Source organism: Hyperoodon ampullatus (assembly GCF_949752795.1).
Source record: "Hyperoodon ampullatus genome assembly, chromosome: 15".
Lineage (NCBI taxonomy): Eukaryota > Metazoa > Chordata > Mammalia > Artiodactyla > Ziphiidae > Hyperoodon > Hyperoodon ampullatus.
In genome coordinates, this window is record NC_136928.1 from 26,980,578 (window position 1) to 27,005,903 (window position 25,326).

Here is a 25,326-nt window from a genome sequence, read left to right on the forward strand (position 1 = left end):
TTGTAGCACTGTCATGCTAATGACATAAAATGAAAAACAGAACAACTTTTCGCTTGCCTGCCTATTGTTTTATATCTATTTGTTTGTACCTTCAGTAGCTTTTGAGGTGGCTTTTTAGGTTTGTGTTTTGTTTTGTTTTTTCATTTGAGTGATTAAAGGAGCTTGAGGCTGAAGTGGCAGAACTCTGTAGTTCATTGTCTGTTGACTTATTTGTGAATAGGCAGGCACTTCATCATTTACTCAACTGGATTGGTCAGACCTCTATTTCTCAAATTTCTCCTATAAGCATTGAGTTGACAAAATTGGCAAAGGAAATAGAATAATCAGAGGTGAATTTATTTAGCACCCACTAGGGAAAATCTAGCTCATTTTTGTAACTGGGGAAGCCAGACCTATTAGATAAATTGGTCTTTTCTTATGTTTTAATTTTATTGAAAAAGCAAAATGTATATACTTTAGAATTAAGTAGAGGTTCATGATTTGGTTTTTATATAGAATTTCATCTGGTTTATTTTCTATCATTTACAACAAATAATTAAGTTAATATAGTGTGTTCTAATTAGAAGGCTTTCCCTAAATTCTCAGCTAAGTGTATCTTGGCTAGAAAGCATGTTGAAAGTGTAACGTCACACTAAAATAATAAAGGGCCTTTAGGGCTGTTAACCTTAAAATGAAAAGCCATTCAGTGTGTATAGAATGTAATTGACATTTAATAATACCTCTATGCTGTGAAATGGTGACAAGTGGGGAACAGCTTTAACAAACCAACAGGCAGTTTCCATTTTTTATTTCTTAAATAGAATTATTTGCTACCGCACTAACTTATAGACTAAGAAAGCCTTGAAGTAGCTGTCTTAATGTTTGTTTACATTTTTTAGGCAGAAAAATTCAGGTGTGTACAGTTATAATAACTTAAGTGTTTTAAAACCTTTGTTTTTAAGCTACCCCAGGGGTCATCAAACCATGACTTATGGGCCAAATCCAGCCTACTGCCTGTTTCTGTATGACCTGTGTGAACTTTTACATTTTTAAATGGTTGGTATTCATAAAAAAAATCATAAGAGGAGTAATATTTCATGACAGGTGAAAATGATACGAAATTCTAATTTCAGTTTTCACAAATAAGGTTTTATTGGAACACAGCCACACTCATTTATGTATTGTCTATGGCTGCTTTTGCACTGCAACAGCAGAGTTGAGTAGTTGCATCGGAGACTGGATGGCTCACCAAAGCCTATTTACTCTCCTGCCCATTATGGAAAACATTTGCCAACTCCTGAGCTACACTATTGAGGCTGCATGATTTAGTACCTCAAACAGTTTTCCTGGTTTAGGGATCTAACAAAGAAGTCATGTTGAGTAAAATTCTTCAGACTTTTGGGAAGGTGAAGAAAACTGAACCAGGTATTTCATGGAGTTTATGTTCACATGGGCTGGGCTTTCTGTTTCATCACTGATTTCATCTTATTTATGTTTTAAATAAGTACTTGCATAATGGTTATTATTTATCAGGTACTATTCTAAAAGCTTTATAACTCTTCTAAATCCTTATTACAACCCTGTGAGTTTGGCATCTCTACAAATGAGTAAACCATAGCACATCTATTAGGGAAAGGTAAAGAGTTAATTAGTGGAAGTTAAAATAATGAAAGGGAAGTTATATAGCTAGTCATATGAGTTATACAGCTAGTAAGGGGCAGAGCCCTGGTTTGAATAAAATCAGTTGGTTCTAAAATCAGTACTCTTAACCACTGTGTAATGCTGTCTCTCCCTTTCTACTCTTGTTTATTTAGAAAAGTCTTGGGTTGAGAGTAGAGTTTAATAATGGGGAGCATCATGTTTTAAAAACTTTGAGCTTATATCAGTTTCCTACGGTTGCTATAATCAAGTACCACAAACTGGGTGGCTTAAAATAAGAGAAATTTGTTCTGTCACAGTTTTGGAGACTAGAAATCCAAAATCAGGATAACAGAAGGCCATCCTCCCTCTCAGATTCTGGGTAGAATCCTTCCTTGCCTTTCTGTAGCTTCTGGTGGTTGCCAGCAGTCCTTGGTGTTCCTTGGCTTGCAGCTGCATCAGTCCCATCTCTGCTTGTGGCACCATATGGTGTTCTCCCTGTGTTTCTGCCTTCATATAGCATTTTCCTCTTCTTATGAAGACACCAGTTATATTGGATTAAGGGTCACCCTACTGTAGTATGACTGCATCTTAATTTAACTAATTACATCTGTAATGACCCTATTTCTAAATAGGTTCATGTTGTGAGGTCCTGGGAAGCACACGAATTTTGAGAGGACACTATTCAACCCTAGTTATAGAGCTCATGAGTTAGCTCTTGTTCTCTAGAGCACCTTTCAGTTTAAGCCCAGAAACCCTAAATGAAAAGTAGAAACTGTGTGCTAAGACTTTTCAGGGCTTTGTTTCTTCCTTTTTGGTATTAATCCTGTGCTAGATTATATTCTGTCTGAGAAGACTGACCTAATGTTCTCAGCTCCTGCCTTTTTCCTGCCTCCCTTTGGCCTTTTGGTCATGATTTATTTGAGACTAGTTTTTATTCTGGAATGTTCTGTGAGTTTTTTTTTTTTTTTAAGAACCATTTTCTAAACTGTTGTTATAACCTATGAGAATGTTGGTTTGTCTTTCTTGTGAATTTGTGATAATTGATTCAGAAACCAGCTTTGATGTGTTGGACCAGAGTTCTGGTAGTTTCCTCTTAAGAATTTTTTGTATCCATCTCTATTGGTATTTGTAAGTAAGGTTCAATAAGTGGTAATAGTTATTTTTATTTTTCCGAAGATTATCAGTGTTAAAATAGCAGATTTTGAGAAATGTGGGGCTGCCTCAATTCCTGACCTGGGAATTTCCCATGAAATCCTAGAGTAATTGGTCCAAATGTATCAACCCATTTCCTTTTGTTTGTTTTACAGGGTGCCCGGGAAACATTTGAGAACTACTACCGAAAACAGAGGCGAAAACAGGCTCGTTTGGTGCTCCAGCCTCCTTCTAACATGGTAGGATCACCACCTTTACTTTTCTCCCTTTTTCACTTTTCTTCTCGGTATCTTTTAATTATTTTCCATTTGGGCTCCCCCCCCCCCCCCCCACAAACTGTCACTCTGGGACCACTGGATGTGACTTGCATTAAGAAAGTAGCAACTGGACTTCCCTGGTGGCGCAGTGGTTGAGAGTCCGCCTGCCGATGCAGGGGACACGGGTTTGTGCTCCGGTCCGGGAAGATCCCACATGCCGCGGAGCGGCTGGGCCCGTGAGCCATGGCCGCTGAGCCTGCACGTCCGGAGCCTGTGCTCCTCAACGGGAGAGGCCACTAACAGTGAGAGGCCCGCGTATCGCAAAAAAAAAAAAAAAAGTAGCAACTAACATCTGTTGCTTGCTATGTGTCAGGCATTGTTCCTCATTTCATCCTCACTGTAATCCTATAAGGTAGGTACTATTATTATATTTACTTTATAGTTTTTGGAATTGAGCCTTAAGAAATTAATTAGCTGATTTTAACTGTCTTAATGTGTCAAAACAGAAACAATAACTTTTTTCTCTTTGCTTTGTTGCAGCATGAAACTTTAGATGGCTACAGGAAGTATTTTAATCAAATTGTAGGGTGGGTATATGTGTGTTTGTGTGTGTGTGTGTTTTAAATTTATACACTTTCAATAGTTTATACACTTTTTGTGAGACTTGGAAAAGTATATCAAGTATTCTTTGGGAAATCTTTTTTCTTTTCTTTTCTAAATTCTTAAGACAAGATTTGTTTTGAATATCTGATGATTTTAAAGGAATGTCTATTCGTTTCATAGAATTATGTTGGGGAATATAATTCTCTATTGTTGGGAATCCTTTTTATGGATAAAGGGAGAAAAATAATGAATTGTAGTCTTATTATATGTGATGGTCTGTTTTTCCATTATTGTTAGGAGGGAACCAAACAATCAGCAAAAGTTGGCAAGTTTTTTTCTAAAAGGGCCAAATAGTAAAGTATTTTAGGCTCAGCAGGCCATACGGTTTTTGTTAGAACTATTCAGCTTTGTTGTGGTACGAAAGCAGCTATAGACAATATGTAAATGAAAGACAGTGGCTGTGTTCCAATAAAACACTGTTTATAAAAACAAGCAGTGGGCCAGATTTGTTCCATGGACTGTATAGTTTGCCATCCTCATCTGGAGTATATATACTAGTATGGAATTGCAGTTCCCAAATAAACATCCCAAATATAGGCAGCTTATTCTAATTGCAAAATAGTGACTTTGCAGTTAAAAAAAAGGGAAATAAGTTGGATTGTTCCATGAAATTTCTTTTTTTCCCCAAGTTTAGATTGTTGCAATGTAATTGATACCTTTGATTAAAATGTATCATAACAATTCCCTATTTAAAGAATTGTTTTAATTAGTATGAATATTTAGGCAAGAAAGATGAAGATACATTTTAGATGCATAAAAATTAAGAAGTCACAGAAGAATGTTAAAAAATATATGTGTATTTTTTTTTTACCTTTGTAAGATATCTTTTCAGCACTTTTGATGAGAACGTTTATATAAGGGGAATTATTTTGGTATTTTGTGTGTTGGATTCTTAAAAAAATGCGTGCTTTAATTTTCATTGTCTCTTTAGATTCTATTAGTTTTTAAAAATGTATTAATGGGCTGTTGATTTTAATGTAGTGAAATTTGCCTTCTTTACCTATAAACATTTTTCTTCCCTTTTAAATTTCTAGATAACATGGTTAACATTTAATAGGAATGTAACTCCAATTTCTATAGAAGTGGTTAAGATGATATCATGATCAGAGGTATAATTCCAAGTCTAAGAAATCTGATTTTGTTTGTGATACCAAACAGCTTTCTTTAAGAAAAAATGACTAGTATTAACTTCCAATTTGATGGCAACTCTTAATGTTTGTCATCCCCTGATGATAGTAGTCAAACTGTAATTTCTGACAGTTGTGCTTTCTTTTTTCCTCAATCTTAGCTTTTTTGTGGTTGAAGATCACATTTTACATACAACCCAGGGCTTAGTAAATAGAGCCTACATCGATGAACTGTGGGAAATGGCACTTTCAAAAACTATCGCAGCACTCCGTACTCACTCGGTATGTAAGAAGCACAAGAGAAGTTCTTACTTCAAGCTAATTATCTATATGCTATTCAGTCTTCTACTGCTTTAAAATCATCATATGTGTATTGTTTGAAATCACCCATTTGGAGTCATCTTCTTCAAAGATATATGGAAGTAGTCACTTCAAACTGCATGTTCTCTAACACTAAGCCCACTTTTTTGAATGCTCTTTGCAATAAGAAAACAGCAGCTAACATTTGTTGATTGCTATCTATGTCTCAGGCATTGTTATTATATTGTTATTGTGTACTGCATATATATTTCATCCTCACTTCATCCCTATAAGGCAGGTGCTATTGTTATATTTACCCTATAGTCTGGGGAACTGAACCTCAGAGAGGTTAAGTAACCAGCCTGATGTCACCCAGTAAGTTGGTGGAGCTTGGATTCAAACCTCGACGGTATGACTGCAGAGCCCATGTTCTTAGCCACTATTCCATATTACCTTCATAATGCCTATTAATACTGATTTGGAGTTCACAGATTTATTCTTACTCTACAACATTTCAGTCAGTTACTTAATTATGAGTTCCCATGATCTATTGATATATTTTATGATAGCATCAATTGTTGATGATAATCTACTTTATTACAAGCAGAGAATGCTGGTTCTGAATTATTCATTCATTCAATATTTCTTGAACAAGGATTACATGTTGGCAATGGGAATACAATAATGAATAAGAATAAAGTCTTTGCTTTCAGAGAGTTATATTTTAATTGGGGAGATTCCTAATAAACAAATAAATAGGAATATCAGACAGTGATAATGCAATGCAGACGATTAAAATAGAGTGATAGATTAGGGCAACATGGTGCCTGCTTTTGACTGGTTGATCTGAAGTGGCATTCTGAGATCTAAATATCAAGGAGTAACTATTTGTGTAAAGATCAATTAAAAGATCATTCCAGGTGAAAGGAACAGTAGTACAAGGACTTTGAGGTACTCTTATGTCTGAAGTGTTTGAGGAATAATAGTGAGGAGTTAATAATAGAAGATAATTTGGTATTTAAAAAATTTCAAGAAATGGCTCTAGTATACATCTAGTTATGCTAGCCAGAAACTTAAAATTCATTCATAACCCTTCAACTCTCTTTATCTAGTCATTAGCAAGTGTTCTAGAGTAAATACCATGTGTAAAATCTATAATTGAAGGGAGTGTAGCCATTTTAGGAAACTGAAAGATGTTCCAAGTGGTTAGCACATAAACATAGAAAGCTAGGCAACTAAGGTAGGAAGTGAGAATAAAGAAGTAGGTAGGTGTCATACTATTTAGGACCTGTTTGACCCTTTAAGCAGTGGGTTGAGTGAGTATGTGTGTGTTGGGGGCAGGAGTAGGGTAAATTGGAGTGAGAAAGTCAAATTTCTATTTTTAAAAGATTGTTCTGGCTAACTTACAGATGAGGGATGAGAATGGATGTGGGGAGAACAGTTAGTAGGCTAGTCTAGTATTCCAGACAAGAGATGATGATTGCTGGACCAAGGTGATAGTAGATACAGAGAGATGTGGATGTGTTTGAGAGATTTTTAGGAAGTAAGATTAATTTTACTTTCTGATGGATTAATATACAAGAGGTAAGGTAGAAAGAAGTATCAAGGTGATGCCTTGGTTTATAGTTTCCCTCCTTGGATGATAGTGTTGGTTTTGATGGTTTGGAGTGGTGAAGTCGTAAGTTACCTTTGGGTGTGATTACTTTGAGACACTTTTTGTGCTGTTCAAGTAGTAGGGTCTAGGAGAATGATTAATGTATGAGCTTGAAACCAAAGAGGGTATGTCGTTATTGAATGTGTTGCAAATATGTTTCTCCTTTTATTTTTGTTGGTGGTTTCTTCTTTAGTATTTAAAATGTTAAATGTTTATGTATCTAATTATATTTATCTTATTTTAAAATTTCTCCCATTGCTTATATGTGTCCAAGGACTTGACCTGACATTTTTACCATTAATATGCTTGTGTCATAATAAAGTCTGGAACATTTAAAAATATTTTTTAAAAGTTCTGCCTGTTCTGAGACTAAAAAACAGTCTCTTAACTATTTCATGGCTTTATTTTTATACATTTATGTAGTTACTACCACCTATTCTTATTGTCATTTAGGGTATGATTAAAGATCTCATTTTATTTTTTCTTGCAATAGTATATCCATTGTCCTAGGATCATTTTTTAAATGCTTTACTTTCCTCCATTGCATGGCGTGCTCTTACATAAAAAAATTATACAAAGATAACATGGTTATTAAAAGATAGTTAGGAAATATTGATTATTAATAGTAACGAGTTTGGCCATGATCCCTGGCATGATTATTAGCTTTCTTATATGTAAATTTCAAGACCCCTTTTTCTGTGTATGAATACATGATATACAATATATATTTTAAGTAAAACGCGCTATATTTTTCATTTAATATCTGATGAATTTGTATTAGTTTTAATGTGCATTTGTATAATATTCCATTTTTAGGAATGTACCATTTTAAAAAATTAATTCACTTGATACACTTTTTTAAAAAGTTTTTTTAAGCTGTTATAAACATTGAAGTAAACATTTTTATTAACATATCCTTGCACATTAATTATACTTAGGATAAATTCTTAGATGTGAATTTAGTGAGTTAAAGGATCTGTATATTCCTGAGGCTCTGGATGTGTATTGCTAATTTGCTAAACAAAAAGATTGAACCATTTAGGATCACTAAGCATCATCTGCTAGAATTCCTATTTCCCTATTCCTTTTATTCTGCAGAAAGTTACATTTAAAAACAAAAAGTCATTCCCAATATAATAATAATGTCAGAAATTATATGTCAGAAATTAATTCAATGTTTTTCTTTAATACTGTTATTAAAAATCTCTTCACATCTTTTTAGTTATTTGTATATCTTCTTAGAATTTCCTGTTCCTATGCATTGCCTTTATTTTGTATTTTAATCGTTTTATTTTATATTTATTAGTAACACATGGATGTTAATGTTTAACATTAACTTTAATCTGAATGTTAATCTCTAGTCTGATATATAGGTTGTTTCATGTGTTTCTAACCTTAGTTTCATGTGTTTCTAACCTTTGATTTTCTTTTCCATGGCTTTACAGAAGTTTAAAATTTTTAATGGAGTTAAATTTATTGATCTTTAACCTTACTATTTATGTCTTCCTTATTCCAAATAAATGTAATTATTTGTCTATATTTAATTTTAGTATTTCTGTAGTTACTTGTTTAACATATAATTCACAAACTAAAAGTTTATTTTAGTGTTGTGTGTGAGGTTGGACTTTATTTTGAAAATGACTCGTCACCTCCAATAACATTATTGTGATAATCTGTTGTTTTATTCAGCTCAGGTTACCATAATGAAATATATAGATTGGGTAGCTTAAACAACAGAAATTAATTTTCTCACATTTCCAGAGGCTGAAAGTCTGAGATCAAGGTGCCATCATGGTTGGTTTCTGATAAGGACCCTCCTGGGTTTCAGGTGATCTCATTCTCATTGTGTCCTCACATGGCCCTTCCTCAGCATGTATTCTATCTAGTGTCTTCTCTTTTTATAAGGACACCAATCCCATCAGATTAGGACCATACCCATATGACTTCATTTGACTTTAATTATCTCTCCAAGGCCTCTTCTCCAAACAAGGCTACACTGGCACTAGGGCTTCAAAATAGAATTTCGGGGGGGGGGGGGGTGCAGCATTCAGTTCATAAATGTCTGTCCTTTCCCAACCTATTTTGAAGGCCACCTTTATCATAATATGTTATATAAATAATAAGATCTGTTTCTAGGCTCTGATTGCTGCCCGCCCCCTTCCTTCTCTCTGTATGTCTTGAACCACTATACCATTGTTTTGATTATTACATCTGATATACTATGCTTTAATTTCTTATATGACATATATGTCCTATAAAATCTTCTTTTTAAAATATACTATTTATCTCCATATTATTCTTCTAGGTTAATTTGAGAATCATTTTGTCACATCCCTTCCACCTCTTACCTCCCCCTAAAACTGACCTATAGTGTTAGTATGCAGTAAATCTGCAAATTTAAATGGAGGTAATTGACATATTTCAGCGTCTGGTATTTTTCAACAGGAACATATGTGTTTTTCTCACTTATTTGCTTTTATATCTTTTGGTAAAATATTTTATGTGCTCCCTATCTAAGTCCTATTTTTGGTATTTTATGGTTTATTTCAGGTAGTATTTTGAGGAAGGTTTGTTTCTGATTCATATTTATTAACTAGTATTACTGTCATTCTGTGGGAGAGAAGTCCTTGATTTTGTTTGTTTATTTTATATCTGTCCATTTCCCTGATTTCACCAACTTTATTTTTTTCCTGGGAAAAAGTGTTTTTCTTTTAGAAAACTTAGATTTCTTCCAAAAATTTCTTTTTTTAAAGCCGTGGTTTTTCACATTTGAGAATGTGACAAATCTATAGGAGTCTCTCAGCAGGAAAATGTACTCTTTTCCTCATCGTGCAACCATACTTATTGTCATGAAGAATAGGACACTTTACAATGTGCTGATTAAAGTATATATCTGTGGAGAAAATTAATCTTAATGGAATGTTTCCTTGTAGATCTATTGTATATTCTTTTGAACTGAAGAATAAATGACAAAACTACCTTTAAAAAAAAATAGTTTAGCATCAGTCTACAGAGGCAGAAAGAAATTAGTGGTCTCCTAGGGCTGGGAGTGGATACGAGGAATAAGCAGGTGATAGCTTAAGGGGCAGGGTTTCTCTTTGAGATGAAGAAAATGTTCTAAAATTGACTGTGGTTATGTTTGCACATGTCTGCAAAAATATTAAAAAAACTAAAAACTGTTGAATTACATACTTTAAATGGGTGAGTAGTATGGTATGGGAATTGTATTTCAATAGAACCATTAAAATAGAACTCAACATCACATACATTTACTCACTGAACCATTTTTATCCATTATGAGACAAAGTAGTTGATGCTACAGATACCAATTCTATTTTATGACACTATTTATTGTGTTACATTATCAGCAAGAAAGAAAAATAAGAACAACCTAAACATCAAAACAAATCTCAAAAGGAAACATTATATCTGAGTGGTTATTTTTTGTAAAAAATCTTTGTATTTTTCTAACTTTCTGTGTCACTAATTAAAACTTTTTGTATTTTCTGATTGAATTATCAGTCATTGCATAAATTGGAAACATTTTGAAAGATATAATATTCTCAATGCTGATTTCAAAACATGATAAAAATCTTATGCAATCTTATACAATCCACCTCACTTAGAATTCAAATTTAGCAGTACCTGTATATTAAAAGAATAATATTCTAATACAAAGAATTCATATCAGGAATGGTTTAATATTGAAGATCTGTTAATATAATTGTTAGTATGACTGCCAATAAAATGATAAACAGATCATCTGATAATACTAGAAAGGTATTTTTTTACTATTTAAAATTATGGAACAATGTAACTTGTGTGGCCAAAAATCCTCATGTTTTGTAGCTATTAAATGTTGGACATTTTTTCTTACTATGTCATAGGCAGACAAAAGTTTGTACTGTAATAGTGGGGTTTTTTTTTTGTGTGTGTGTGATTGATTGATTGATTTTAACATCTTTATTGGAGTATAATTGCTTTACAATGGTATGTTAGTTTCTGCTTTACAACGAAGTGAATCAGCTATACATATATATGGAATCTAAAAAAAAAAAAGGTTATGAAGAACCTAGGGGCAGGACAGGGATAAAGACACAGACGTAAAGAATGGACTTGAGGACACAGGGAGTGGGAAGGGTAAGCTGGGACAAAGTGAGAGAGTGGCATGGACATATATACACTACCAAATGTAAAATAGATAGCTAGTGGGAAGCAGCTGCACAGCACAGGGAGATCAGCTCGGTGCTTTGTAATAGTGGTTTTGTATACACCCACATCCATACTCATCCCCCCACACACAGACACACATATTTTAAATTTCTTTGAGTCAAAGGGTGTACTAAGCATATATGTTGTGCAGCTCTCTAACCAAATTGCTATTGAAATAACATGTAAGAAAAACTAAAAAGAGAAACACTGCAAAGTACCTCTATAGGCCAGAAGTTTTGAAAATTTTCTTTGAATTTAGAAAACAGATGGAATCAGAATAATGACTCAACCTGAGAAAAGAAAATATTACATTAAATATGGTGTAGAGGGTATTGCCAAAGTAGGAAACATTGTTCAAATGGAATCTAGGAACACTCTAAATTCAGTCAACAAATGTTATGAGCAGGAATGAGGCTGGGAGAAATCTTAAGGGAAATTATTTAGAGGTCTACCTTCTAAAAATCTTGGCTAGACAGCAGGTTACCCAATTCCTTTGGCCAACCTGACCGTCAACATAAAGAGATGATAACATGATTAGTGAAGTTCTCTAGTACTACTTTTTGAGCAAGGTGATTCATCTGCTCCACCCACCTACAAAGAGCCTGTAGTCAGTTTTTGGAAAACAGACTTAAAAGCTGCAGAGGGTGAAACCCACACCGGTTATACACACTAATCCATCTAGTCCTTCATTTCTAAACATAAACAAATGCTGAGTCGTAGAATATTTGAGGAAAACCAATTACATCAAATAGAAGACAATAATAAACAAATTGCATAGCTATTCTTTAGCAAATACAAATAACTCATGGACTAGGAGATAAATTTATAAAGTAATAATTATTTCTCATTTTAGGAATATAGGAAGCTAGGTCATTCATAGCAGCTGTTCAGCTTGAAACAACTAAAAGTAGTGCTTTATGTACTGCATATAAGATGTTGTTAAGGCTAGAATGCTTAGTAAGGTTATTAAGGAATTACCAGGCCAAATCCAGGGGAGATTGAGAGTACAGAGGTCCAGAAAGATAGACTTAAACACTTAAGCTGCATTTGCCTTGAGGTTACTTGTTAGTCCAGGCAATTTGTACTCAGATTAGATAGTCTCTGGGGCCTATCTGGGATGGAGAGTCTAATATGGTACCCTCTCCCACATTAAGCTGGAAAGAACTATTCTTTTCAGGTTAAGATTGAATCAGAAGTAAATAAAAAAGCAGTCAAAATTCTTCCCTTAAAGAAATCTTCAGGTCTAGGGAGTTTTTTCTTGAATTCCTATCTTACATAAACTCTTGGAGAATAGAAAAGAGGAAACACCAACTCATTTTATGAGGTTTGTGTAATCTTGATAATGAAGCCAGAGGAGGATAGTACAAGAACTCATAAACTCATAAATATACAGGCTCATTCATAAATATAGATCAGAAATCTTAAATAAAATATTAGAAAACAGAATTCAGCAGTTTACAAAGAACATTAATATGTTGAGTTTATCATAGCAAATGCAAGCTTAGTTCAATATTACAAAGTCTATTATTATAATGAATTAATAGATTAAAGGACAAAAAATTATGTAATCATTTCAATAGATACAGAAAAGCATTTAATAAAACACACCATAAATTCCTGGTAAGATCTCTTAGTAAATTAAAAACATAAGAGAATTTCTTTAAACTGATAAAAATCTATCCTCAAAAACCTATAATAAGTATCATATTTAATTACCATCACTCCTATTTTGTATTGTATTTGAAGTCGTACTTAGTGTTGTAAAGATAGAAACATAAGTAAATTAAAAAATACACCTTTGAAAGGAAGAAACAAAATTGTCATTTTTGCAGATGATATGTTTTTGTACATTGAAAATTCAAAGAATTTACAGAAAATTTATTACAATTAATGGAAGAGGTTAGCATGTTCCCTGATACAAAATCATTATGCAAAATCAATTGTCATTTTATAAACCAGGAATAAAAGTTGAAAAGTTAAATTTTTTAAAAGATAAAAGATACAATAGCATACATTAAAAGTAGTAGAAATATGTCTAGTAAAATGTGTTCAAACCTCCATGGAGAAAATTCTAAAATGTTTTTGAGAGACGAAAAGGAATTAAAGAGGACCTAAATAAAATTGAAATAGCATGTTCATTGATTGGAAGGGTTATTATTGTAGATATCTGTTCTCTTAAAATTGATCTATAAATTTAATTCAGTGGCAGCCAAAATCTCAATAATCTTATTTTTGGGTGGATGAGTACCTTTGCAATCTGATTGTAATTTTTTTTTTTTTTTTACATCTTAATTGGAGTGTAATTGCTTTACAATGGTGTGTTAGTTTCTGCTTTATAACAAAGTGAATCAGAGTGAATCAAAGTTATACGTATACATATGTTCCCATATCTCTTCCCTCTTGCGTCTCCCTCCCTCCCACCCTCCCCATCCCACCCCTCTAGGTGATCACAAAGCACCAAGCTGATCTCCCTGTGCTATGCGGCTGCTTCCCACTAGCTATCTATTTTACGTTTGGTAGTGTATATATGTCCATGCCACTCTCTCGCTTTGTCACAGCTTACCCTTCCCTCTCCCCATATCCTCAAGTCCATTTTCTAGTAGGTCTGTGTCTTTATTCCTGTCTTACCCCTAGGTTCTTCATGACCTTTTTTTTTTCTTAGATTCCATATATATGTGTTAACATACGGTATTTGTCTTTCTCTTTCTGACTTACTTCACTCTGTATGACAGACTCTAGGTCCATCCACCTCCCTACAAATAACTCAATTTCATTTCTTTTTATGGCTGAGTAATATTCCATTGTGTATATGTGCCACATCTTCTTTATCCATTCATCCCATGATGGACACTTAGGTTGTTTCCATCTTCTGGCTATTGTAAATAGAGCTGCAATGAACATTTTGGTACATGTCTCTTTTTGAATTATGGTCTTAAGCCAGTACAAAAGCCAGGAACAGCTAAGATACTCCTTAAGACTGAGATAAGGTAGGTGGGTTTTCTCTACTGGATATCAAGACTTAATTTAGAAATCTTATTAAATGAGTACCAGACACTCCGGTACTGTCATTGGATAGATAATGAAACAGAATATAGGGCCTCCAAAAAAGATCTTTGATATTTATAAAAGAGATAGTATTGCAGGTCAGTGGGTAGAGGACAGACATTTCAATGAATAGTACTGGGACAATTGACTATCAGTATGGGGAAATAATATACCAAAAAATGAGTTTCAGGTTGATAATATAACAAAATGTAAAATGTAAGGCCATAAATCTTTTAGAAGATAGTAGAAGAGAATATCTTTATGATTCAGATTAGGGAAGGAATTCCTAACTAAAATACCAAAGGCACTAACCATAAAGGAAAAGATTCATACGTTAAATATTAAGCTGCGTTAAAGCTGTAAGAAAAAACCCAAAAAAACGAAAGATAGTAGATAAAATAAGCTATATGATGAGAAATGATGTTTTCAACACAAAATCAGCAAAACATACAAAAATTTCACTATTCATCATGATAATAGAGACAGACATCTCAATAGAAAAAACAAGCAAAAGATTTAAACAGGTACTTCACTTGGCTGAGAAACTGTGAAAGGTGCTCAACTTTAGTGCATCATTGAAATGCAAATTAAAACCAAATGAGATAACATTATGTAAGAATTAATAACACAATTGTTGATAAGGATATGAAGTATTCAGAACCCCTTTGAAAAAAATTAGCATCATCTTTTAAAATCGAAGATCCTCATGAACCAGAAATTCTTTTCCTAACTATATTCCCTTGAGAAACTTGCCCTAATGCACCATAATACACATGCAAGAATATTCATTCCAGCATTGTTGAATTTTCAAAATTAGAAATGACTTAAATGTCCATTGGTAATAAAATGAACAATCTGGGTTAAACTCCTAACATGGAATATTATACAGCACGAAAATGCCCACACTATAGCTATATACAGTAGCATGGATGAATTTCACAAGTATAATGTTGAATTATAAAAGCAAGACAGAAATTTATACATACAGATTTTTTCCACTTACATAATATTGAGAAAGAAAATATTGAGTAAGACTGAGTATTTAGATGGTTACAAAGCAATGAAATTAAGAGAATGAACTGACAGGCATATGTGATAAAGGTATGGTACTGAAAATATATAGAGAACTCTTAGCACTCAACAGTAAGAAAAAAATTAAGAAACGGGCCCAATTAAAAAACAGGCAAAAGTTCTGAACAGATACCTCACCAAAGAAATATTCAAATGGCAGGAAAGCATACAAAAGATGCTGGACAACATATGTCCTCAGGGAGTTACAAATTAAACAACAATGAGCTACCACCACACACCCATTAGAATGGCTAAAACACTGACAACACCAAATGCTGAAGAGAATGTGGAACAGCAGGAACTCTCATTGTTGATGGGAATGGAAAATGGTACAGCTAGCATAGAAGAGAGTTTGGCAGTTTCTACAAAATGAAACATACTCTTGTTATATGATCCAGCAAGTACACTCTAGGTATTTGCCAAATGAGTTGAAAACTTATGTTAACACAGAAACCTGCCCACTCATGTTTATAACAGCTTATTCATAATAGCCAAAACCTGGAAGCAACCAAGATGTCCTTTAGTAGGTGAATGGATAGACTCTGGTACATTCTTATAATTGAATATTTATTCAGTGGCAAAAAGGAAATGCTCTGTCAGTCCACAGAAAGACGTGGAGGAAAGTTAAATGCATATTGCTAAGTAAAAGAACCCAATCTGAGAAGGCTATATACTCATATGATTCCAACTATATGACATTCTGGACAAGGCAAAATTATGGAGACAGTAAAAAGATCAGGGTTGCCAGGGTTTGGGAGACGGATGGAGGGACGAATAAGTGGAAGACAGGGAATTTTTAGAGCAGTGAAACTATTATCTACGATATTGTAATGGTGGAACATGTCATTATACATATGTTAAAACCCATAGATTATATAACACAAAGAGTAAACTCTAATGTAAGCTGTGGACTTCAGTTAATAACAGTGTGTCAGTGTTGGTTCATCAACTGTACCAAATGTTACCACACTAATGCAAGATGTTATAATAAGGGAATCTGTGCATGAATTTCTGTGTGAAGGGATATATGGGAACTCTGTACTTTCTGCTCAGTTTATCTGTAAATGCAAAACTGCTCTAAAAAATAAAGTTTATTAAGTTAAAAAATACAAAGAAGCAAAAAAGATGAAGGAAAGACATGGAAATGATTATCATAAATAATGATATCATAAATAAAAATTATGTCATAAATAAATGTCATGATAATGTTTTCCTGAGTGGAGAGGAAAGAAGTTGTTTTGGAGCTTCTGGCACGCTGGTGCTATTTAGTTTTGTTTGCCTGGTGAAATTGTACATATAGGTTTTATTTATTATTTTCTTTATGTGTACTATATTCACAATTTTTAAAAATGTGGTAAGGAGGAAAAGGAAGGAAGCAAGCCACAGAAGGATAGAAATCAAAGATAAACATTGCTTTCTTGGAAATTTATGACTACCATAATAGAGAAATTTAATTCAAAGATTAAATAGAGAAAACTGCACATCATTCTGTGATCAAGAAGACAAAATCAAATAGATATCCCAAAATACAGAGTGAAGACACAAAGAGGTGGAAAATATGAATAGAAAGTTAAGGAACATGGATAATTGATGTAGATTTTTGGTTGTATCTAATAGGGATTTAGAAAGAAAGTACAGTCACAAAGCAGGGGACTTAAATAATTAAATAAAAGAGGGAAATTTCCCTGCATTAAAGAAAGACTAGATTATTACAGTTGAAAGGATGCATTTTTTTTTGGTCAGGCAGGGTAAATTAGGGCAGACAGTTTTCTCACATCTGAAGTTGTGTATTTTAGTTTGAGTGCAAAAGAAAGGCATTTCCAAACACATGAGGGTTCAAAGTTTACTTTTCACCCATCCTGTCTTACTGGTGTTTTACCAAAAATGAAAAAGAAATTCTAAATACAAGATGGGATGGGAGTAAATAAATGTGTGCAAAAATGAGAGTAAAACTCATAGATAAATCTAAATAACTGATTGTTTGATTATTTGTAAAGTTTATGCTATTAAGAATCCCTAAAAGAGGAGAGGCTTAATGTTTAAAACATTTTTTTAGATGAAAACCCCAGATTATTTCAAATAAACAGTGGGCAGAAAGTATATAACTTATTAATAACCAGTATAAGATAATTTGAAAACACTGATCCAGTGAAACACAGGAAAGGAAACAAAAAAGAGAGAAGAAATCATTGAAAATAGAAAACTTAAAATAAGATGGCTAGAATAGGTCCAGATATGTAAGTATTCATGAGAAATGCCAGAGTTGGAAAGTGTTATAGTTTGGTTACTAAGAGAGATTCATACATTAAGATTACACAGAAAGATTGAAAATAAAGAATGGGGATCAAAAAGGACAATATTCTTCAAGAAAATTGGATTGAAGTTAAAGACCATTAAATGGGAGAAGAGAGGAACATTTGTTTTGATATTATTTTTAACCCACCAAAAAGACAATAACCCATTTACTGGGGACAAGCAAGCATCAGTATGTAAATAAACAAAAATTGTTAAGTAGTAGGAAGAGAAACCAAGGGACCACACCATTGTGGGAGAATTCAACAGTCCTTCAGGAACTGAGCAATTAAGTAGAGGGCAAGTAATCAAACTATAATTAAGAGAATTTGAATATCAAAGTCACTGAAAAATAGTGCCATATACATCTTTGTAGCTTGCCCACAGAAGGTATCTTGCATGTCATTTCAGCTTTCAAATTTGTTGATAAGAGATTATACATGGACTTTATTTGTAATTTGTATTTTCCTCTGTATTTATGTTTGTTTTTGTATTCTTTGTATTGTTTAGTTTTGTTTTCTCTTTGTTGTTTAATTGGACTTTACTGTGATTTGTCTATTTTATTGATTTTATGTTTAACTTGAGCTTTTGGTTTCATTGATCAAATCTTTCATGTCTTCTTTATGTCATTAATGTCTGCTTTTTATTTTATCAGTTTTGTTCTCTCACTTATTTATGGTTTATTTTGGCTTTTTTTGCCTAGCTTCATGAGTTGAGTGCTTAGTTTGTTTATTTTAAATCTTTTATGTTTTCTAATGTTCACATATAAAGATGTAATTTGTTTTTAAAATGGCGTTAGCTGCATTCCATAGGTTTTGATATGAATATTTCATTGCTGTTCATTTTAAAATAATCTGCAATATCAATTTTGCTTTCTCCTTTAAACAAACAGTTATTTAGAAGTGTGTTTTTAAATTTCCAAGTGTTAAAAATGTAGATCATGGATTATTGGAGTCTTTACTCACTCTTCCCTGGCTGAATCTGGTGTTACTTTAAACCAGGAAGGTTTTCCAGAGAGCCTTTACCAGGTGCAGCATTAAGCAATTGAGTAAATCAAAATTTACTTTTATTTTTAATAAAGTTGTTTTTCCTCATTGTCTTTTATTTCCTTTAGTCTTACTGCTCTGATCCAAACCTCGTGTTAGATTTGAAGAACCTCATTGTGCTTTTTGCTGACACACTTCAGGTTTGTGGTTTATGTTTACACAGACTTATCTAGATGAGTGTTTCATCAGCTCTAAATCTTTTGATTGTCTATCTGAGCTTGAGTAAGTAACTTTTAGTTTTTAGTTGTGTTTCTTCTTTTCCTAGAGCTAGATCTTTTTATCTCTTTGTAGCATTTCTTGGTCATCACCTTGACCGTTTATGTTCTCATAAATTGTTCTCATCCCCCTTTTTTTCTCAAAGCAAATCAATTAATTGAACTTACTACCTTAGTTCTTCAAAATGTCCTTAATTCAGATCTAATGTCTGAGTGATTTTGGAGTTTCTTAGCTCTTGTTTTAAATAATGAACCACATATTATATCCAATAGAATAGCATTAGAAGTGGGTGAGATTGGTAGCATTCTCATTTTCTCTCTCTATTCCTGAAGGTTGCTAAGAGTTACAGAAGGAGTTGTAGGGAAAACTTAGCTGACATTTATACCCAGTATATATTAATTTTAATGTTCATCTTTTAATTTTTTTCTGACTGGCTTATATTGGTATATATCTTTTAATTCTTAAGAGTGAACACTAGATATTAGGTGGGAATGAAAGATTTTTCTTATCATGGTTTTATTTAAATTGTTGGCCAAAGAACAAAAATATCTTTCAGTGCCTAATCTCTCATATTGCTTAAAAAAATCACCTTATGAAATGAAGCTGTTTTCTTATTTTGTTTCAGGTGTATGGTTTTCCTGTAAATCAGCTTTTTGACATGCTGTTAGAAATCAGAGATCAATATAGTGAAACTTTGCTAAAGAAGTGGTCAGGTATTTTCAGGTGAGAAATTGCCTATAGTTGTGCGTGTGTGCGCACGCACGTGTGTGCATGCATGTGTGTACACATGTCTTTATACATAAGGTTTTTCAGATGTAATAAGCAACAAGTATATGTGGCTTATTTTTTCTAGCTCTGATCCCAGTTATGATTAAGAATTCAAGTAAGGTGTAGTGGTGTCCCAAATAAAGTTCCTGAGATATCCAGTCTCAGTATGTTAGTACCTACTATGTGAGGAGTCCCCAGATCCCATTTTGGCTTTTTTGTTTCCTTGAATGAATGTCATATACCTTGGTTCATACCAACCAGATCACCTTGTGTCTTAATCTGTTTTTTGATTTTCTCTTTGAGGATCATGCCCAGTCTGTGTCTCACTTGTAAGGTAGTGGCTTTTGAGCCCTTTCGAGTAATTTAGTTTTTTTGGAACTTTTTTGAAGACTCACTCATGTGATTCCTCATCTTCTTTCTTCTCTTATACCCAGAGAAGAGATCTATTACAATCCAGTATTTGAAGCATATTATTTAAATAGTTACTGCAACATGCATACAACAATAAGAAAATTATTGTATTACACCTCCACTTACAAATGTTTCCTTGCACTGTTTTCCTGGCACACAACTCATGTCAGCTCACTTGTTTCTTCTCCTTTTGAACCTTTACTCCTTAAAGTGATCTTTCTGCTTACTGTAAGACCTCTTCCCCAGATCAGCTTACTCTACTTTCAGGTTCGTATAGCTTTAAGATATTACATTGTCCCTTTAATCTTACTCTTCACATTTTATGAACATGTCTCTGATAATCATGTAGTGCAACTCATTTATATATTAATATAAACATTTGTGTTTCTAAAAGCCCAGTTTATTAATGATACAGTTTTACTTAGAGGAGGATTATCTCTTGAAAATTAGTAACATGATATATCCATGGTTTTACCAGCATCTGATCTGATGCTTTCAGTAAATTTCTTTTTTGATTTTGGTAGTATGGTCTCTGCTTTTAGAGAACCCCCAGGCCAGTTAAGGAGGCAAAACCTATGGATGAAGAAAAAGTCATTCTTAATATAGAGCAGTAGATGAGGTAAATGAACATAATTTGGATTTATTATAGAACTTGCTTCTCCTCATCTGCCAGTTTTGAAAGTTAGATCTAGTACAGAATTAAAGAACATAATCAAAACTGTCTTTTTTTTTTTTAAAAAAGCAAATAAAACCTCTTTGCCTTCTCCAGAGCTCACATTCTTTTATTATTTACTTCTCACTTGCCTTAAGGCTTCAACATGTTGAACTGAAAATTTTCTGTCTGACCTGTAAATCTCAAATACTATGAGGTCATGTTTATAATTGTTTTCCATTTGTTTTAGAATGTAATTTTCCTTCTGTCTTTTTTTTTTTTTTTTTTTTAAAGATGTCCTTACCTGAGACCAAATAGCTGTATTATAAAAGGAATAGATTAGGGACTGGGAAACATTTATTTTGGGTTGTGGTGGATATACAACTCTTGGAGCTCACCTGAAAATGATTTGTATCACTATAGTGATTAACTAACCCTTCTTTCCTTTTTCCCTCCTCCCTTCCTTTCTTCTTTTATTTTCTTTATAGAAACATACTTGATTCTGACAACTACAGTCCTATACCAGTAACAAGTGAGGAGATATATAAAAAGGTGGTAGGACAATTCCCATTCCAAGATACAGAGCTGGAAAAGGTAAGGAACACTTTAAAATAAACTTCTCTGATTTGGCATCCCCTTAAAGCTTTCTTTGTATCAGTCTCATTAAAGGCATAACTTCTAACTCAATGGGTTAGAAATCTAAAACACCCTCAAAGGATGATTTTTGGGCTTAGAAGGGCTTAGAAGAGCAGAAGTTCCTGTTTGGGGAATCAGTAAATGGCTTTGGGGTATTGTCACCTCTGAAGTGTTTGGGGGATTTCTGGAAGTGTTCCATTTTGGCTTACACTTTCAAATACTTGCTTTTATTATACTTTTAGGACATTTTATCCCCAAAACATACAGTAGAATTTACCATGCTGTATAACTGTATTGATTTTGACAGTGCATTGAGTCTTATATGTACTACTACAATAATGATACAGAACAGTTCCATGATTCCAAAAAATTCCCTCATGCTACACCTTCTTAATCATTTCCTCTTCTAACCCCCAGCCTTTGCCAACCACCAGTCTTGTTGCTATCCATCACTTTTGCCTTTTCTAGAATGCCTTATAAATGGAATCATATAGTATGTAACCTTTTGAGACTGGCTTCTTTCACTGAACATAATGCTTTTGAGATTCATCTAAGTTGTTGCATGTATCAGTAACTCATTACTTTTTATTGCTGAATATGTCTCACAATTTATTTATCAGGTTTTGGAGGACATTTGAATTGTTTATTTAATTTAATCTTATTCTTTTCAGTATCAGGAAACTTTCAAAAATATTTTTTTTTAATTTGAGGTTGTTAAGCAGGCAGTTCACAGTATGCAAGAAAACTTCCTTTGCATTTTAATTAATTTATAAATATTTTCAATGTATGTTGGTTTGTGACTTGGCTTTCATTAATTCTTGCTTTTACAGCAACCATTTCCAAAAAAGTTTCCATTCTCTGAATTTGTGCCAAAAGTTTACAACCAAATTAAAGAATTTATCTACGCCTGTCTGAAGTTTTCAGAAGATCTTCATCTAAGGTATAGTATGAAACAATGGAAATACAACAGATAGTGAGATTATGGCTCCATATACATAAATATTCTGGAATACTTTTGATGTTCCCTTAGCTCTTATTTTGAAAGTCTTAATATTAGCCCTTTACAGTGTGGCACTGCTATATTTATATGGTCATGGTGAAAGGGAACGTTGGAAACTCTTGAATAATTTCTTTTTGTTTATATTATTTACTTTATTCTCTGCTATTTTCTTTACAGATTTGCATTTCAACACTTTCTATCTAGTGAGAATTCACTAGAAAAGAGTAGTATAATATACTAGTTTTTACATTCTATTTGATGAAATTTTAAGGCCCGTAGGGGAGTAGCATGTAAAATTCTTTGGAAATACCATTCTTTCCAAATATTCTCTGGACTTGTTAAAGGAATTCATATCTCCTTTAAGTTTAATTATTTCACTAACATATATTGAGCCTATTTATATACCAGATGCATCCTGCTTTTTGGGGATGCAGGATTAACAGACAGTTTTTTGCCCTTAGATATCATCAGTATTTACTGAGGATAATAGACATGAAAATAGACAGTTAAAATATACCATGGTGAGTGTTGTAATATGTATAGTGTGCTTGCAAAACACTGAGAAGAACACTTAATTCATCTTAAAGAATTTGAAGGAGAATGATTGGCTTTTTAAAGAAGCCTCCTCCTCTCAGTGAGTATCACCGTTCACCCATATTGGAAATCTGAGACTCATTTTCAACTCCTATTTTCTATTAATAACTATTTTTCTTAAAAATAAAGTTTCAGATATTGGTCTAAATTTTTATAAACCCTTCATGAATATGTTATTACATCTATAAAACTCAAAATAGTACTTATCTATGAGGTACTAGGGAGCATACTCCATTGTTACAGAGGAGGAATGTGAGGGAAAGAGAGATTAAGTAACTTCATGAAGGTCACACAGGGAGTAAGTATTCAAGCCAGGATTCAAATCCAATCAGCATCAGCATCAACAAAATAATTACTGCCATGTTTATAAACCTTATTCTTTGGCAGTCATATTATGAAGTATTTTACATGCATTATCTCAGGAATTTATAATATTTCTTTGAGGTAAGCACTAATTATTACCATTTAACAAATGAGGGCAGTACTCATTTGTAAATGAACCTCTCTAAATCTAATTGAGGACAAAATTACATCGATTTCTTTTTTTCAGTTTTTTTTTTTTTTCTTTAAAGTTTTCTCTTCTCAGTATGGCTGCTTTAATTCATGTTGTAGTCATATTTGTCTTGGACTATTTAAGTCGTCTCCTAATTGTTCTTTTACCTCTGACTTTACTTTCCCAATCATCTGTCCTTTTGTTTTCCTTATTCTATTTTGTATGTCCCCTAGAGTAAGTTTTCTAAAATCAAATCTTATCATTTAACTTTATTCTTCTCACCTTTGCAGAGATTTCTCACGGCATACTCTAGCCTGACATATTTGTCTATCTGCCTCTTCCCCCATTCCTTGACCTAGTCCCCTGTACCTTTTCCAGATCCATATCTCAGGGTAATTTCCCTGTCACCCCATGCTTCAGTGATACCAGCCTATTTGCTATTTTCTGATCATAACATGCTATTTTTTATCTCTCTTAATTTGCTTATGACTTTCTCTCTACTTGAAATTATTTCTTCTCTTCTGAAGCTCCTGACTCACTTCTAACCATCCTTCAAGATTCAATTTAAATATCATGTGCTGAATGAAGCTTTTTGACCACTTCCACCCCTAATGGAGTTATCTGCTGACTCCTTTGTGCTACTTTGGTAATCTCTGAATACTGTCATTATAGCTCATCTTAGATTTTATTGCTCTATTGTATCTATGTGTTTCTGTGTGTGCTAGACTATAAGCTCCTTTGTTTATTTATTTGTTTTATTCATCACGCATTGTGAGTAATCTATTATTTGTGAGATGGTGCTTGGTAGTAAGGACATTAAGATGCTGAAAATCCATGTCTTAGAAGAGTACCTACTGTAATTGAGGAACTGTGCAATTATTATTAAGTGATGAAAATATACAGCAACAAAATAAGAACCAAGTCTGAGACAAATTGAGGATGTAAGAAAAGGGCTCTTGAAGGGTAGAAACATTTTAAGTTTTGTTCAGCACAATATCCTCTGCACCCAGCTTAGTAAATTTTAAAGGAAGGAAGGGAGGGAGGGAGGGAGGAAGGGAGGAAGGGAGGAAGGAAGGAAGGAAGGAAGGAAGGAAGGAAGGAAGGAAGGAAGGAAGGAAGAAACAGGAAAGAAAGAAGGAAAGAAAGAAGGGAGTGGAATGTATGGTATGCCACGCAACTCTGAAAATAGACAATTGGAAAAGAGTTTTGGTAACTTGCATGATAGCCATTCTTACTAAGTAAAAAAAAGAAACACGGGGTTTGTGTAATTAATTAGTTCTTTTCTCTGAAAATGAGATTGATTTCATAGAAATGTTCTTTTGGAAATGAGATTATCTTTGGAAATTATAAACCAAAACTTTTTTACCCTTCAAATGACCACCATCAAATTACTTAGTACCAGAGAATGGTCTCTAAGGTACTTTTTGGTATGTTACTGTATGTAAACTATTGCAAGTTCATTGCATAATGACTTCTTCTATCCTTTTTTGGAGGAAAGGTAATATGGTAAAGGGATAATCTGAGTAAATTGTTCAGAAGTCTTTTTACTGCTTAACTATATTAAGTTTTTGTCTGAAAACTCCTTTGATATGTTTAACATTGACAGTTTTAAAAAAAATATTCAGTTTGGCAGGGGTTGGTTTACAGATGCCTTTTACTCTTCAATTGCTGTTTATCTTATTTCTGGGGCTACATTTACATTATAACCTGGAGTGACAGAAATCACTTTGGCAATCGTAGCTGTCATTGTGGGGCGATTATATTATGAGGTATAAGACATAATATGAATAAAAACAGTTAGTTTTCTTAAACACAAGGCTCTCAAAACAAGAAAAACTACTGTATTGAGATTCTTATGGGGACTTCCCTGGTGGTGCAGTGGTTAAGAATCCGCCTGCCAATGTGGGGGGCACGGGTTTGAGCCCTGGTCCGGGAGGATCCCACATGCCATGGAACAGCTAAGCCCATGTGCCACAACTACTGAGACTGTGCACTAGAGCCCGCGAGCCACAACTACTGAAGCCCATGCGCCTAGAACCTGTGCTCCACAACAAGAGAAGCCACTGCAGTGAGAAGCCTTAACACTGTAATGAAGAATAACCCCCCAGGCTTCCCTG

The 25,326-nt window shown here is 33.5% G+C and overlaps 1 protein-coding gene across 2 annotated transcripts in view; it reads left to right on the plus strand.

The window, feature by feature from the left end:
• The window catches only part of EXOC6B (exocyst complex component 6B), a gene marked incomplete at its 3' end in the record, with an annotated part of 718,627 nt that overhangs the window by 349,660 nt on the left and 343,641 nt on the right, over positions 1 to 25,326 (plus strand). For both annotated transcript variants that reach the window (XM_079720455.1, XM_079720456.1), the window contains exons 9-15: positions 2,928 to 3,011; positions 3,570 to 3,616; positions 4,981 to 5,101; positions 18,508 to 18,579; positions 19,281 to 19,378; positions 20,975 to 21,080; positions 21,953 to 22,062. In XM_079720455.1, coding sequence (XP_079576581.1) covers positions 2,928 to 3,011; positions 3,570 to 3,616; positions 4,981 to 5,101; positions 18,508 to 18,579; positions 19,281 to 19,378; positions 20,975 to 21,080; positions 21,953 to 22,062 — 638 coding nt within the window. The remainder of the gene's footprint in view (positions 1 to 2,927; positions 3,012 to 3,569; positions 3,617 to 4,980; positions 5,102 to 18,507; positions 18,580 to 19,280; positions 19,379 to 20,974; positions 21,081 to 21,952; positions 22,063 to 25,326) is intronic.